The sequence below is a fragment of the Oncorhynchus tshawytscha genome, linkage group LG08 (genome assembly GCF_018296145.1).
Source record: "Oncorhynchus tshawytscha isolate Ot180627B linkage group LG08, Otsh_v2.0, whole genome shotgun sequence".
Taxonomy (NCBI): domain Eukaryota; kingdom Metazoa; phylum Chordata; class Actinopteri; order Salmoniformes; family Salmonidae; genus Oncorhynchus; species Oncorhynchus tshawytscha.
This window is the reverse complement of record NC_056436.1, coordinates 46,660,641-46,677,330: the sequence shown is the minus strand read 5'-3', so window position 1 is coordinate 46,677,330 and position 16,690 is coordinate 46,660,641. Positions and strand designations below refer to the sequence as shown.

The following is a 16,690-nucleotide window of genomic DNA, read 5'->3' as shown; positions in this document are numbered from 1 at the left end:
CCCCCCCAACCTAATCACTCTCCATCCATCCCATATGACATACAGTGCCGTGATAAAGTATTTGCCACCTTTCTGATTCTCTATTTTTGCATATACTTCTGACACTAAATGTTATCAGATATTCAACCAAAACCTAATATTAGATGAAGGGAACCTGAGTGAACAAATAACACAACATATTGATACTGCTTTAATTTACTTACTAAACAAAGTTACGCAACACCCAATGGCCGCAGCGTGAAACAGTAATTGCCCCCTTACACTCAATAACTGGTTGTGCCAACCTTTGTTGCAGGGGGAAATTTGAATATCTGAACATATATATGTCCTTTAGTCTGATGAGTCCAAATTTTTGGTTCCAACTGCTGTGTCTTTGTGAGACGCAGAATAGGTGAACGGATGATTTCTGCATGTGGGGTTCCCACCGTGAAACATGGAGGAGGAAGTGTGATGGTGCTTTGCTGGTGACACTGTCAGTGATTTATTTAGAATTCAAGGCACACTTAACCAGCATGGCTACAACAGCATTCTGCAGCGATACGCCATCTCATCTGGTTTGCGCTTAGTGGGACTGTCATTTGTTTTTCAACAGGGCTATTTGACCAAGAAGAGTGTTGGAGTGCTGCATCAGATGGCCTGGCCTCCACAATCACCCGACCTCAACACAATTGAGATGGTTTGGGATGAGTTGGACTGCAGGGTGAAGGAAAAGCAGCCAACAAGTCCCCAACATATGTGGGAACTCCTTCAAGACTGTTGGAAAAGCATTCCAGGTGAAGCTGGTTGAGAGAATGCCAACAAAGAATGCCAACAGCGTGCAAAGCTGTCATCAAAACAAAGGGTGGCTACTTTGACGAATCTAAAATCCCAAATATATTTTGATTTGTTAAACACTTTTTTGGTTACTACATGATTCCATGTGTTATTTCATCGTTTTGATGTCTTCTTCACTATTATTCTACAATGTAGAAAATAGTCAAACTAAAGAAAAACCCTTGAATGAGTAGGTGTGTCCATACTTTTGACTGGTACTGTATGTTTCATCATTTTTTTTTATGTTGAAGGGAAGCAATAGGAAGAATATTTTTTTTATATTGTCTTATTATACCAAATAGGGTAACACATTACTCGACAAGTGTCATAAGATGAGATGACAAGGTCATAACCATGTCATAACGTGTCATAACTTGAAATAACCTGTCATAATATGATTATAACACTGTCATGACACATATATTTACACCTGTTGTGACATATATTGCGTTATTTTTATGGCTGGTTATGACACCTACATAAGTGTCAAAACCCACATTTATTCAAATTAGTTATTTCCCTGCCAAGAAGGTTCATTTTAAAGTTTGCTCATTAAATCCTTTCTAGTTTTTGTTGTAATAAATTCTTTACATTCATGTTTTTTTCATCATGTTTTAAATAACATGTAGAAAATAAACTTTGTGACACTGTCAAGAAGCATGATGACCAACATAATCATATAAGCTAGATAGGCCTATCAGGTACAGGCCCTTAAATCAGCCATCAATCAAAAAGAGGGTGTCTTGTCCTGCTCCTGAACTCTGCTCCTGCATTCATCCCAGTCATCACATACAGAGCATTGGGGTAGGTGCATGTCTGACATCAATGTGTGTGCAATTACAGTAATGGAATGTTTTGCCTTGTGTGGTAGGTTTTGTGGATTTTGACACTTATGTAGGTGTCATAACCAATGTTCCCTAAAATAAATGTCGGCACTGAGTAAATTTCAGGTCTGCAGAGTGCAAACTTGAACTTTGTGAAAACTTCCAGCACACATTTACTGTGAACATTGAGGCTGTACCCTCTTTAAATTAAAGTTTTCACAGTGGCCAAGTAGACAACTGTGGCTATTTGATCATAATATAGGCCTACCAGGGTGGCCTACCATCAAAAACAATGGAGAAAAAACACACTCCATAACATTTTAACATGTTAAAATGTTAACAAAATAAAATTCATTATTATTCCCATACCATTATTACAGAGAATCAGACAAATTATGCTACACTCTGCCTATTGGCTACTTAGCTTATTCAAGACGTCTCAAAATACACTTGCCCTTTTAAACACACATTTTGTGCACTTGTTGGAGGCAAACACTTCCCCCACTGTTTAGAAATTAGCTAAAACTGGGCTAATAACTCACTAACTAGCAAAGAATATGAACAACTGTGCACAGGTGGCTACACACAGATCTCAAAACAAGCACATCTACTCATGACTACTGTAGCCTAAACACAGTCCAGTTCAAAGACAATGGCACAGATCCATAAATGCCAATGACTATTTGCATATAGGACTACTGCAGCTCTGATTGGTTATGGCGCACAGGTCTGTGTAGAGTATGTGCCTGAGTCTAGTCGTGCTTGTCAATGCAATAGAATCCTACTCCAATGCGCTCTGCCTAGAAGAAAATCTCTTGCACAGTTAGTTTAGCATACTAAATCTTGCAATCTTGTTTGTTTTGTTTCAGTATATTACATTGAGTGGCTAATATTGCGTTTATTTGATCCGAATTTCCACAGTAGAGTGAAAAAGTCGATAGTGTTAGCTAAAGTGGAAAACTGTAGAAAGTGAGAATCCATTCTTGAGAATGGTGCAGAAGGAGATGGCTGCCGTTTTACGATCCCGTAACCAATTGTGCTATTTTGTATGTTTTTTTTAGTTATTTGTAACTTATTTTGTACATAATGTTTCTGCGACCATGTCTTATGACGAAACAGAGCTTCTAGATATCAGGACAGTGAATACTCACACCGTACCGGAGTAATACCTTTTCTTCAACGAGTCGGACGGGAAGGATTTACTTCAGATGCCCGACAAGGTCCTCATCCCCGTCATTCAAATCAAATCAAAGTTTATTTGTCACACGCGCCGAATACAACAGGTGTAGTAGACCTTACAGTGAAATGCTTACTTACAGGCTCTAACCAGTAGTGCAAAAAAGGTGTTAGGTGAACAATAGGTAAGTAAAGAAATAAAACTGTAAAAAGACATTTGAAAAAAAGAGTAACAAGGCTATATACAGACACCTGTTAGTCAGGCTTATTGAGGTAGTAGGTATCGTTAAAGTGACTATGCATATATGATGAACAGGAAGTAGCAGAAGCGTAAAAAGAGGGGTTGGCGGGTGGTGGGACACAATGCAGATAGCCTGATTAGCCAATGTGCGGGAGCACTGGTTGGTCTGGCCAATTTAGGTAGTATGTACATGAATGTATAGTTAAGTGACTATGTTCAGGATTCTTATAGCTTGGGGGTAAAAACTGTTGAGTAGCCTTTTTGTCCTAGACTTGGCACTCCGGTACCGCTTGCCATGCGGTAGTAGAGAGAACAGTCTATGACTGGGGTGGCTGGGGTCTTTGACAATATTTAGGGCCTTCCTCTGACACCGGCTGGTGTAGAGGTCCTGGATGGCAGGCAGCTTTGCCCCAGTGATGTACTGGGCCGATGTACTGGGTCGTGCCCTATTCACGATTGTCTTGGTGTGTTTGGACCATTCTAGTTTGTTGTTGATGTGGTCACCAAGGAATTTGAAGCTCTCAACCTGCTCCATTACAGCCCCGTCGATGAGAATGGGGACGTGCTCAGTGCTCCTTTTCCTGTAGTCCACAATCATCTCCTTAGTCTTGGTTACGTTGAGGGATAGGTTGTTATTCTGGCACCACCCGGACAGGTCTCTGACCTCCTCCCTATAGGCTGTCTCGTCGTTGTCGGTAATCAGGCCTACACTGTTGTGTCGTCAGCAAACTTAATGATGGTGTTGGAGTCGTGCCTGGCCATGCAGTTGTGGGTGAACAGGGAGTACAGGAGGGGACTGAGCATGCACCCCTGGGGAGATCCAGTGTTGAGGATCAGCGTGGCAGATGTGTTGCTACCTACCCTCACTACCTGGGGGCGGCCTGTCAGGAAGTCCAGGATCCAGTTGCAGAGGGATGTGTTTAGTCCCAGGATCCTTAGCTTGGTGATGAGCTTTGAGGGTACTATGGTGTTGAACGCTGAGCTGTAGTCAATGAACATCATTCTCACATAGGTGTTCCTTTTGTCCAGGTGTGGAGTGCAATAGAGATTGCATCATCTGTGGATCTGTTTGGGCGGTATGCAAATTGGAGTGGGACTAGGGTTTCTGGGATAATGGTGTTGATGTGAGTCGTACGTGAGTGCTACGGGTCTGTAGTCATTTAGGCAGGTTGCCTTTGTGTTCTTGGGCACAGGGACTATGGTGGTCTGCTTGAAGCATGTTGGTATTACAGACTCAATCAGGGACATGTTGAAAATGTCAGTGAAGACCACCTGCCAATTTGTCAGCAAATGCCCGGAGCACACATCCTGGTAATCCATCTGGCCCCGCAGCCGGCTTTCAATCACACCAAAGACCAAAACTATATTGACAAATTATACATACTGTAGCCTAACTATCAAATGTGGACGAGCATCCACACTGGGGGGGTTGTTTTACAGTAGGCCTAAATCTGTCAATCAACTGAGGGACCAAATCAGCTCATCAACTCAGCCATGGGTACACAGATGCCTATTATCGGTTTTCACACCTTTCACCCTTCATTGGGTAGACTACAGAATTTAACCAATTGGAATGTAATCAAATAACAAGGGACCTATTACAACTATTGATGGCACTATATTATCACCAGCTGATGTCTCGTTAAATCATCAATACACGCTAAAATAAAAATCAATAATCTTTGTACATTTGAATGTTGCAGAAATAGGACATACAGTATTGCCTACCATTTGAGTGAGCGAGAGACAAAATTATTTGGATAGCAAGCCCCGATCCCAATTACTCGACAGCCCCCCGCATGGAGAGAAAAATAACTGCTCTTTTTCAGGGACTCATTTGAATTTCCTGATGCAGCAAGAAAATTCTCTGCGACAAAAGAGTGATGAAGTTAAGATCCGACATCTGTAGGTGCAATGACTGCAACCAAACGCTTCCTGAAGTTGTTACTCAGTCTCTCACATCACTGTGGAAGAATTTTGGCCCACACTTCCATGCAGAACAGAGCTCTACAGTGTGACCATTTTACTCGCATATGTTCCTAAATATTTTACTGTGCAACCTGGAATTTTAGTTTAGGAGCACCAGTGGTGCCTAGAAAAATTAAGAAATTAATATTGCAAATCTATTTTTATTGTGCTCCTTAATATCTTTGTGTCCACCTCTATTTTTCAAGGTCAGCGTATAGCCCTGAAGAACTTCTTTAACCCTTTACACTCGTGGGAATTGGCTCATATGGATAGGGCTAAATTGAAATTGTTCTTCTACAGACGAAATATGAAAAGCATATGCATGACCATGGTAGCATTTGAAAGGGAACAGTTTGGAGATAATGGGGAAATTATTAGACCAAAAGGTGAGTACAAAAACAGTTCACCTGACAAGACTGAATCCAAACATTACACTGTTGATTTTATGTGCATTTCACATTTAATGTACTTTTTGAAGCATTTGTTGATAAAGAAATCTGAAAATACTCTGGATATATTCAGTACTATGATAAGACTATTCCTGGAAGATGTGGAGTAGGTGCAACAGAAGACCAAAACCTTTACAAGGGTTTGAGTGAGAGGACTAACTGGTGTCCCAAGTGGCCACACACCTCTCCAAAGTGTGAGTCAAAGAAAAGTCTTCAACTATAAAATCTACTTTTTTTTTAAATCTCCTAGCTGTGCCATTGGGGAACTAGAGCAACTACACTTGTAGTTGTTTCATTTGGAACACAACCCTGCCCTCACACAATTACGCAATCCAAAATGGTCTATTATAAATCGCAATCAGGGTCAGGTGGGAATGATTTGAAAGCTTGTTCTACTGCCAAGATGACTGGTTAAGTTATAAAATATGGTCTTACAGTGTTAGGCTTTCACAAGGCAAAACCCCCAATTGTACCCATGTTGGGGAATAAGAGATTTGAAAGCTGGGGATGATTAGGTGGCCATGATGGGATAAGGGCCAGATTGGGAATTTAGCCAGGACACCGGGGTTAACACCCCTACAAGTGCCATGGGATCTTTAGTGACCACAGAGAGTTAGGACATCCGTTTAACATCCCATCCGAAAGACGGCACCCATACACAGGGTAATATCCTGGGGCATTGGGATTTAATAAGAGTACCTCCTATTGGCCCTCCAACACCACTTCCAACAGCATCTGGTCTCCCATCCAGGGAGAATGTCAGGCCACCCATCCGTGAGCTGAAGCTGAAGCCAGCTGGGACATGCAGCAAGACAATGACCAAAACACACAAGAAAGTCTACATTACAATGGCTGAAAAGCAACAAATTCAAGGTTCTGGAATGGCCAAGTCAATGTCTAGACCTAAATCAAACTGAGATGTTGGACTTCCTGAAATGAGTGGTTCATGCTCAAAAACCCACAAATGTCGCTGAGTGAAAGCAGTGCTGCATGGAAGAGTGGGCCAAAATTCCTCCACAGGGATGTGAGAGACTGAACAACAACTACAGGAAGCGTTTGGTTGCAGTCATTGCAGCTAAAGGCCATCCAGAAGGCGAGGTCAGTACAGGTGCATCAAAGCTGGGACCGAGAGACTGAAAAACAGCTTCTATCTCAAGGCCATCAGACTGTTAAACAGCCACCACTAACATTGAGTGGCTACTGCCAACACACTGTCAATGACACTGACTCTACTCCAGCCACTTTAATCATGGGAATTGATGGGAAATGATGTAAATATATCACTAGCCACTTTAAACAATGCTACCTTATATAATGTTACTTACCCTACATTGTTCATCTCATATGCATACGTTGATACTGTACTCTATATCATCGACTGCATCCTTATGTAATACATGTATCACTTGCCACTTTAACTATGCCACTTGGTTTACATACTTATCTCATATGTATATACTGTACTCGATATCATCTACTGTATCTTGCCTATGCTGCTCTGTACCATCACTCATTCATATATCCTTATGTACATATTCTTTATCCCCTTACACTGTGTATGACAGTAGTTTTTTTTGGAATTGTTAGTTAGATTACTTGCTCGTTATTACTGCATTGTCGGAACTAGAAGCACAAGCATTTCGCTACACTCGCATTAACATCTGCTAACCATGTGTATGTGACAAATAAAATTTGATTTGATTTGATTTGATTTGATTTGAAGGTGGCACAACCAGTTATTGAGTGTAAGGGGTGTCACGCCCTGACCTTAGTTTGCTTTGTATGTTTATAGGTTTTGTTTGGTCAGGGTGTGATCTGAGTGGGCATTCTATGTTGTATGCCTAGTTTGTCTGTTTCTGTGTTTGGCCTGATATGGTTCTCAATCAGAGGCAGGTGTTAGTCGTTGTCATTGTGGGTTGTGGGTGATTGTCTATGTTAGTTGCTTGTGTTAGCACAGTTCTTATTATAGCTTCACGGTCATTATTTGTTTATTGTTTTGTATTCAGTGTTCAGTGCTTTCTTTAATTAAAGTATCATCATGAAACCATACCACACTGCATTTTGGTCCGCTTCTTACTACGATCGTGACAGAATCACCCACCACAAAAGGACCAAGCGGCGTGGTAATGGGCAGCAGCAGCAGCAGCAGCGATGTCAGGATTTCTGGACATGGGAGCGAGATCTGGACTGTGTCACTACTTGGGAGGAGATAGACAGGTGGGCGGTTGACGCAGGGAGAGTGCCGGAGCCCGCCTGGGATTCTCTGGAGCAGTGTGAGGAGGGATACCGGCGAATGGAGTCAGTATGGCGGTACAGTAGGAAGCCCGAGAGGCATCCCCCAAAATGTATTGAGGCATACAGGGAGTGTGGCGAAGCCAGGTAGGAGACCTGCGCCAACTTCCTGTGCTTACCGGATAGCGAGAGAGACCGGGCAGGCACCGTGTTATGCTGTGGAGCGCACGGTGTCCCCGGTGCGGGTGCATAGCCCGGTGCGGTACATTCCAGCTCCTCGTATCGGCCGGGCTAGAGTGGGTATCGAGCCAGGTGCCATGAAGCCGGCTCTACGCATCTGGTCTCCAGTGCATCTCCTTGGGCCGGCATACATGGCACCAGCCTTACGCATGGTGTCCCCGGTTCGCCAGCACAGCCCAGTGCGTCCTATTCCACCTCGCCGCACTGGTCGGGCTACGGGGAGCATTCAACCAGGTAAGGTTGGGCAGGCTCGGTGCTCAAGAGCTCCAGTGCGCCTGCACGGTCCGGTCTATCCAGTGCCAACTCCACGCACCAGCCCTCCGGTGGCAGCCCCCCGCACCAGGCTGTCTCTCCATCTTCTGCCTACAGGTGCTTCCTCCTCTCCAGTGCTGCCAGAGCCTTCCTCCTCTCCAGCGCTGCCAGAGTCTCCCGTCTGTCCAGAGCTGCCAGAATCTCCCGTCTGTCCAGAGCTGCCAGAATCTCCCGTCTGTCCAGAGCTGCCAGAGTCTCCCGTCTGTCCAGAGCTTCTAGAGTCTCCCGTCAGTCCAGAGCTGCTAGAGTCTCCCGTCTGTCCAGAGCTGCTAGAGTCTCCCGTCTGTCCAGAGCTGCTAGAGTCTCCCGTCTGTCCAGAGCTGCTAGAGTCTCCCGTCTGTCCAGAGCTGCTAGAGCCGCCCGTCTGTCCAGAGCTACTAGAGCCGCCCGTCTGTCCTGAGCTGCTAGAGCCGCCAGTCTGTCCTGAGCCGTCAGTCAGCCAGGACCTGCCAGAGCCGTCAGTCAGCCAAGACCTGCCAGAGCCGTCAGTCAGCCAGGACCTGCCAGAGCCGTCAGTCAGCCAGGACCTGCCAGAGCCGTCAGCCAGTCCGGAGCTGCCCCTCAGTCCGGAGCTGCCCCTCAGTCCGGAGCTGACCCTCAGTCCGGAGCTGACCCTCAGTCCAGTTTCTGTGTTTGGCCTGATATGGTTCTCAATCAGAGGCAGGTGTTAGTTGTTGTCTCTGATTGGGAACCATATTTAGGTAGCCTGTTTTGTCATTGTGGGTTGTGGGTGATTGTCTATGTTAGTTGCTTGTGTCAGCACAGTTCTTATTATAGCTTCACGGTCGTTATTTGTTTATTGTTTTGTATTTGGTGCTTTCTTTAAAGTATCATCATGAACACATACCAAGCTGCATTTTGGTCTGCTTCTTACGACGATCGTGACAAGAGGACAATTGCTTTTTCACAGTGGCATTGGGTGTTACATAATTTAAATAAATCTCAACATTGTCTTATTTGTTCACACGGGTTCCAATGATCTAATATTAGGTTTTGGTTGAAGATCTGATAACATTCAGTGTCAGAAATATGCAAAAATAGAGAACATCAGAAAGGGGGCAAATACATTTTCAAGGCAATGTATGCTTGTTGTTTCTCTCTGGCAAACACTGTAATTATGTCTCGAGTCTTGACCCCATATAGGCCTACCAATCTTTGTTTTGTTTTCCCTCGTAGCGGAGCTCATATGATTGTTCAAATCTAACGGTTATATCGGTTTGTGGGGACGCGCCCTCCTTTCTCCCTGACTGAGGTTTTTAATTTCCTGGCCGCCTATCTACGGAGGTTGGGGTGGGAGGAACGTTTTTGTGGTAAGCCAACTGTCTGACTTGTTGCTTCAGGGCCCTGCGGGGTTGTTGCAGTGTTGTCGTCTTGTTGCCTGAATGAGCAGCAGCTGCCAGGTTTGGGTGCCATGATGATGAAATCATGGCTAACAACAACAAAATTAAAATGTAATAGCTTCTCCATACGTCGTAGGGTGTGATAAGTCAGTCATCACCATCTAACCAAGTTTAGATGACGGACTATGCATGTTTAGACCTATGCCTTCAGAAAGTCTTCATATACCTTGACTTATTTTACATTTTTTTGTGCTACATTCTGAATTCAAAATGGTTTAAATAAATAAAAATCTCACCCATCTACACACAATTACCCCATAACGACAAAGTGAAAATCTATATATTTTTTAACATTTTTGCAAATTTATTGAACATGAAATACAGAAATTTCTCATTTACATAAGTATTCATACCCCCGTCAATACTGTGTAGAAGCACCTTTGGCAGCAATGACAGCTGTGAGTCTTTCTCTAAGTCTCAAAGAGCTTTCTACACCTGGATTGTGGAACATATGCTGATTATTTTATTACAATTCTTCAAGCTCTGTCAAATGTGTTGTTGATGATTGCTAGACAACCATTTTCAGGTCTTGCCATAGATTTTCAAGTAGATTTATGTCAAAATTCTAACTCGGCCAGTCAGGATCGTTCACTGTCTTCTTTGTAAGCAACTCCAGTGTAGATTTGGCCTTTCAGTTATAGTCCTGCTGAAAGGTGAATTCCTCTCCCAGTGTCTGGTGGAAACCAGATTGAACCAGGTTTTCCTCTAGGATTTTGCCTGTGCTTAGCTCCATTATATTGATTTTGTATCCTGAAAAACTCTCCAGTCCTTAACAATTATAAGCATACCCATAACATGACGCAGCCACCGCTATTCTGATGCACACACACACACACACAGGAAAAGAACAGAAAACCAAATCAGCATCTCCCCAAGTCATCGCAGACAAACACACAATCACAAACATTATGACACCAACACAAACAACCTCATACACACAATGAGTCTCTATGGTTACACCTCAAATTGTTCAATGTCAAGCAGAGGGATTGAGAGGGCTGGTGGCCGTGTTGGCTCATACTCAGTGCTCTCACGCTCTCCCTTTCCCTCTCATCCTCTTCTCTCCTCTCCCTACCCATTTCACAGTCTCTCCCTTTCCCAGTCTTTGCCCTCTCCTCTCTATCCCTTTCTCTCCCTCGTCTCCCACTCTCTCTCAACCCCCTGAAGGAGTGATGTCCTCCCCCTGCTCCTTCAACACCTAATGACGACATTAAAGCCTGAGGCCAGTCTTCCCAAGTGACAAGGATAATGACAGTATTACATCCTCCCACTCCTCCATCAATCTCAATGAATGGCTCCTAGTGTGGGCTTTTCTTTCTTTATAAAAGAGGAGTCGACATGGAAGGATACCTAATTTGGTGAAAGGAGAGACCATGCATATTGCTTACAGGCCTCTGTTCAAATGCAGTTCTGAAGGATCTGTCATTCAGATTTTTCTTGGAAGGTCATGTGTGTTGATAGCATCATACACGAACGGTAACACTTCCTACAAATAATTCCTAAATAATGCTTTATAAGCGCATAGCATCATACATAAACATTAACCCTAACACATGAATACCATCTTCATAATGCATTATAAGCGCATAGGATCATATACAAATATGAACAGTAACACTTCCTATGAATACCCACTTCACAATGTATTATAAGCACATTTATAACACCTTACGAGCTAGTCTTCATGCATGACATAGGTGCTAATAACTGCCCAATAGCATATAAATAAACAATGAATTAGCAACTAGATTCATAGGGCATTATGACCAGACCTTATAAACCAAACTGTATAATGCACTATATGAAAATAATAAGAACAGAGAGCATCATAGGGATTGATTTTCATTCCTTTACACACCCTTTTTGGCACAGTCTGTCTTGCACATCAAACATGAGTGAATGTTTTTATTAGCACATGGAAATGACAAAGTCTTGGTCAGCAAAAAGGGATTTTAATGAAAATTCTGTGACTAAGTGAGAGTCCACTGTTGGAGTAAAAGATCCAGTCCTGCATCATTCAAACTCACTTCCTATATTCCCTGGGCACTCAATGAGTCACTCATATGAGCACACACAAAGACACACATGAAGACTAGGGCCGGGACGATACCAGTATCGCAAAAAAAATTCAATGACAAGAAGCAGACCAAAGTCTTCGCTCCTTTAAAAACCTGCTATATGTAAAATATTGAGTGCTTGGAAAATAAATAAATGTGACTCTGGATGACAAGATAATGAGGTTTGTTTCCCCATTACACTGTTCTGTTTCCCTGCCACGATACTAACCCGTATCGCTATACTGGTATAGTCCTGTCCCTATTGAAGACACATATGCACACACAGATACACACGGACGGCACACACACACGGCATGTGCTAGTCCCGCATTGCGCGTTTAAACAAAGGGGTGATGCAAAATAAGAGCCAATCCAAAAAGGGAGAGAAGACCACCACTGAGGTCTGTGCTGAACACACACATTATATCATCATGACTCTTCACTTTTTGCAGGGTTTACAGTTTGGTTCGTCCCCTCATGTTCCCAAACCACACATACCTCAAACAGGGGGGAAAGAGCATTGAGTACATACATACAAACCAGGCAGGTTCCAAGCATTCTCAAGCTATTCCAGATGCATGTTTGTATGCTCCGGAGAGCCAGAGAGAGCAACTAACACATTCCTTGTGTGTGTCTCTCTCTCTCAAAATGTAATACACAGAGCCTCAAAGTGCTCCACATGAAACCAATTCCAGATGAGAGGGGGAGGAGGAGGAGGAGGGTAGGGTGAGGGGTGCTAATATTGTGAGGGGCAGCTCCCCGGCTCCACCACTAAAACAGTCCCAACTGTGGAAAAGAGAACCAATATGGTCTGGTCAGGGGATTTGTTGAGCCTGGATGTGCATGTGATTTATGGAGGGATGGTGGTATTGTGTAGAAAGGGGGATTTCACAGATGGATCGGGGGAAAGTACATCAATTGAGAATCTGAGATACAACACCATATTTCTAGTAGGGTTAGGTTACTTGTCTATAAATGTATGATGAACATAATACATTGTGCATCCTTCCTTCTTGATGTACTCTTTTTCTACTTGAATTGGTCAAATTGACATTGGTCAATTTAATATTTATTATTATTATTATTTGAGTGAATGCGGTCTCTCCAGTGGCAATAATGATTTACTATTTTGTACAGCTCAGCACTAAATATGAATCTGTAGCTCTAATACTGATTATTGTATAGCTTCACAAAAACAACACATTTAATTGAATGTATAAAGTTTTGTCCTGTGAGTGTTTATATAAGGTACCAGCGAAAAGTTTGGACACACCTACTCATTCAAGGGTTTTTCTTTATATTTACTATTTTCCACATGGTAGAATAATTGCGAAGGCATCAACACCATGAAATAACACATAAGGAATCAAGTAGTAACCAAAAAAGTGTTAAATAAATCTAAATATAATTTAGATTCTTCAAAGTAGAAACCCTTTGCCTTGATGACAGCTTTACACACTCTTGGCATTCTCTCAACCAGCTTCACCTGGAATGCTTTTCCAATCATCTTGAAGGAGTTCCAACATATGCTGAGCACTTGTTGGCTGCTTTTCCTTCATTCTGCAGTCTGACTCATCCAAAACCATCTCAATTGGGTTGAGGTAGGGTGATTGTGGAGGCCAGGTCATCTATATTCAGCACTCCATCACTCTCCTTCTTGGTCAAATAGCACTTACACAGCCTGGAGGTGTTTTGGGTCATTGTTAGTGATCGTCTCACTAAGCTATCCCAAGATGGGATGGCATATCACTGCAGAATGCTGTGGTAGCCATGCTGGTTAACTGTGCCTTGAACTCTAAATAAATCACTGACAGTGTCACCAGCAAAGCACCCTCCACATAATAACACACAGAAATACGAGCCTTAGGTCATTAATATGGTCGAATCCGGAAACTATCATTTCCTAAACAAAACGTTTATTCTTTCAGTGAAATATGGAACCGTTCCGTATTTTATCTAACGGGTGGCATCCCTAAGTCTAAATATTGCTGTTACATTGCACAACCTTCAATGTTATGTCATAATTACGTAAAATTCTGGCAAATTAGTTCGCAATGAGCCAGGCGGCCCAAACTGTTGCATATACCCTGACTCTGCGTGCAAAGAAAGAAAGAGAAGTGATACAATTTCACCTGGTTAATATTGCCTGCTAACCTTTCTTTTCGCTAAATATGCAGGTGTAAAAATGTATACTTCTGTGTATTGATTTTAAGAAAGGCATTGATTGTTTAGGGTTAGGTACACGTTGGAGCAACGACAGTCCTTTTTCGCGAATACGCACCGCATTGATTATATGCAACGCAGGACACGCTAGATAAACTAGTAATATCATCAACCATGTGTAGTTATAACTAGTGATTATGATTGATAGATTTTTTTTATAAGATAAGTTTAATGCTAGCTAGCAACTTACCTTGGCTTCTTACTGCATTCGCGTAACAGGCAGGCTCCTCGTGAGGCAGGTGGTTAGAGCGTTTGACTAGCTAACCATAAGGTTGCAAGATTGAATCCCTGAGCTGACAAGGTAAAAATCTGTCGTTCTGCCCCTGAACAGGCAGTTAACTCACCGTTCCTAGGCCATCATTGAAAATAAGAATATGTTCTTAACTGACTTGCCTCTATTTTTTTTTATCGGCAAAATCGGAGTCCAAAAATACCGATTTCCGATTGTTATGAAAACTTGAAATCGGCCCTAATTAATCAGCCATTCCGATTAATTGGTCGACCTCTACTCTACACCATCACACCTGCTCCTCCATACTTCACGGTGGGAACCACACATGCGGAGATTATCCGTTCACCTACTCCGCGCCTCACAAAGACATGGTGGTTCGAACCAAAAATCTCAAATTTGGACCTAAGGACAGATTTCCACCGGTCTAATGTCCATTGCTCGTGTTTCTTGGTCCAAGCAAGTGACTTCTTATTATTATTGGTGTCTTTTAGTAGTGGGTTCTTTGCAGCAATTCGACCATGAAGGCCTGATTCACGCAGTCTCCTCTGAACAGTTGATGTTGAGATGTGTTGTTACTTGAACTCTTTGAAGCATTTATTTGGGCTGCAATTTCTGAGGCTGGTAACTCTAATGAACTTATCCTCTGCAGCAGAGGTAACTCTGGGTCTTCCTTTCCTGTGGCGGTCCTCATGAGAGACAGTTTCATCATAGCACTTGACTGAACATTTCTTCAAGTGCAGTCGCAAAAACAAAGTTCTTGACATTTTCCGGATTGACTGACCTTCATGTCTTAAAGTAATGATGGGATTGTCGATTCTCTTTGCTTATTTAAGCTGTTCTTGCCATAATATGGACTTGGTTTTTTACCAAATAGGGCTATCTTTTGTATAATAACCCTCCCTTCTGTATAATACCCCTCCCTAACTGATTGGCTCAAACGCATTAAGAAGGAAAGAAATTCCACAAATTAACTTGGCACATCTGTTAATTGAAATGCATTCATGAAGCTGGTTGAGAGAATCTGTCATCAAGGCAAAGGGTGGCTACTTTGACGAATCTCAAATATATTTTGATTTGTTTAAAAAAAAATTGGTTACGACATGATTCCATATGTGTTATTTCCTAGTTTTGATGTCTTCACTATTATTCTACAATGTAGAAAATAGTACAAATACAGAAAAACACAGGAATGAGAAGGTGTGTCCATACTTTTGTCTGGTACTGTATATAGATGGGTAATGGTCAGATCAGCACCATAAATGTCATATTTGCATATTGCATAGGTCTTAGATGAGAGTTAGATATAACCAAATCTAAATACCACATGTAAATCTCAGGTAAATTAAAAGGTGAGTTGTCACTTTTTTGACAACATAGAAGATTGTTGACAATATTTTAGTTTAGACAAAGGGCATTCCGAACTGACTCACCTATTATTTTCTCCTGGTATCCCTTGGTGAAGAACTGCATCGCAGTTGCGGCTCTCCAAGGAGTTTTGAGAAGTCCCTGTCTTTGCGGGTCTTCGCCGAGTCCCCGGATAATAGTGGTATAAGCAGCTGCCAGACTAGGCAAGCTCATCTCGTTGTCTTCTATACTTCGGGTGCGCTCATGCTTCCAGTTTTCCACGACTGACGACCCTGTGTGCGAACTCGACTCACCGGCGGTCCCCGTCCCTTGACATCCCACATTCCGGGTGTCTTTTTTTACCAAGCCTTCAAAGTGTCCGTTTAGAGAACTTTCGTTTGTAGTCGGTCTACTGTCAGCTTGATGGTCGTGACTCTGTTTTGAGCGCTCCATAGTTCAGAATTGACGAGAGGTCTTTTCACGTTCACCTTTTCTCCGTATTGGAAGATGCGCTTTCCAGTGTTCTCGCTTCGCAAACTCAGCTTTGTTTAGGGCGCACCTACCGAGTACCCTGCCGGCAGCTGAACGTGTAAAATTATTTGAAACAAGCACGCGTTGGTAGTACCCACTGGCTTAATAAATATATAATCCTTGTGCATTTCTATTGGTCGAGCATTTTAAGTACGTCACGTTCTGTCAGTGGTAAACAGATGGAGAACATGCACTGCTCTAATTCTGTATGGATCCGAATATTCCCATATTCCCATGCCACAGGTAGCCATGATATTCACAAAGTAAAATATAAGCCATCATGTATTCATATAATAAACAACACTGTCAACGATTCACACGTCAATCTTTGGAAATTGTGTATATTTCAATATTGCAGTGTGTTTTTCTAAAAATAATCAGAATTGACCACAGTGAATCACAGGCTACCACACACTTTAGTTGTTGCACTCTGACAAAAGGTGCAAACGAATTTGTGTTTTTAGGGTGACAAACAGCTCTGTTGTACAACAGATCAATAAATATATTTACGAAGGCAGAGGTGTAGGAAGAAATTGCTGTATTGTTGGGAATAAGTAAAAGTGACTGGGCCAACATTTTCCAGCAAAAATACCGACATGTTTAAATGAAAATGTGTACAATCACATTGCATCATTTAACACATAACAC

The 16,690-nt window shown here is 42.5% G+C and overlaps 1 protein-coding gene across 1 annotated transcript in view; it reads right to left on the bottom strand.

Moving 5' to 3' along the window:
• LOC112256419 (GTP cyclohydrolase 1) overlaps positions 1 to 16,127 on the bottom strand; it is a 41,075-nt gene extending 24,948 nt beyond the window's left edge. The window contains exon 1 of the mRNA XM_024429677.2: positions 15,598 to 16,127. Coding sequence (XP_024285445.1) covers positions 15,598 to 15,964 — 367 coding nt within the window. The 5' untranslated portion in view covers positions 15,965 to 16,127. The remainder of the gene's footprint in view (positions 1 to 15,597) is intronic.
• Positions 16,128 to 16,690: the final 563 nt, after the last annotated feature.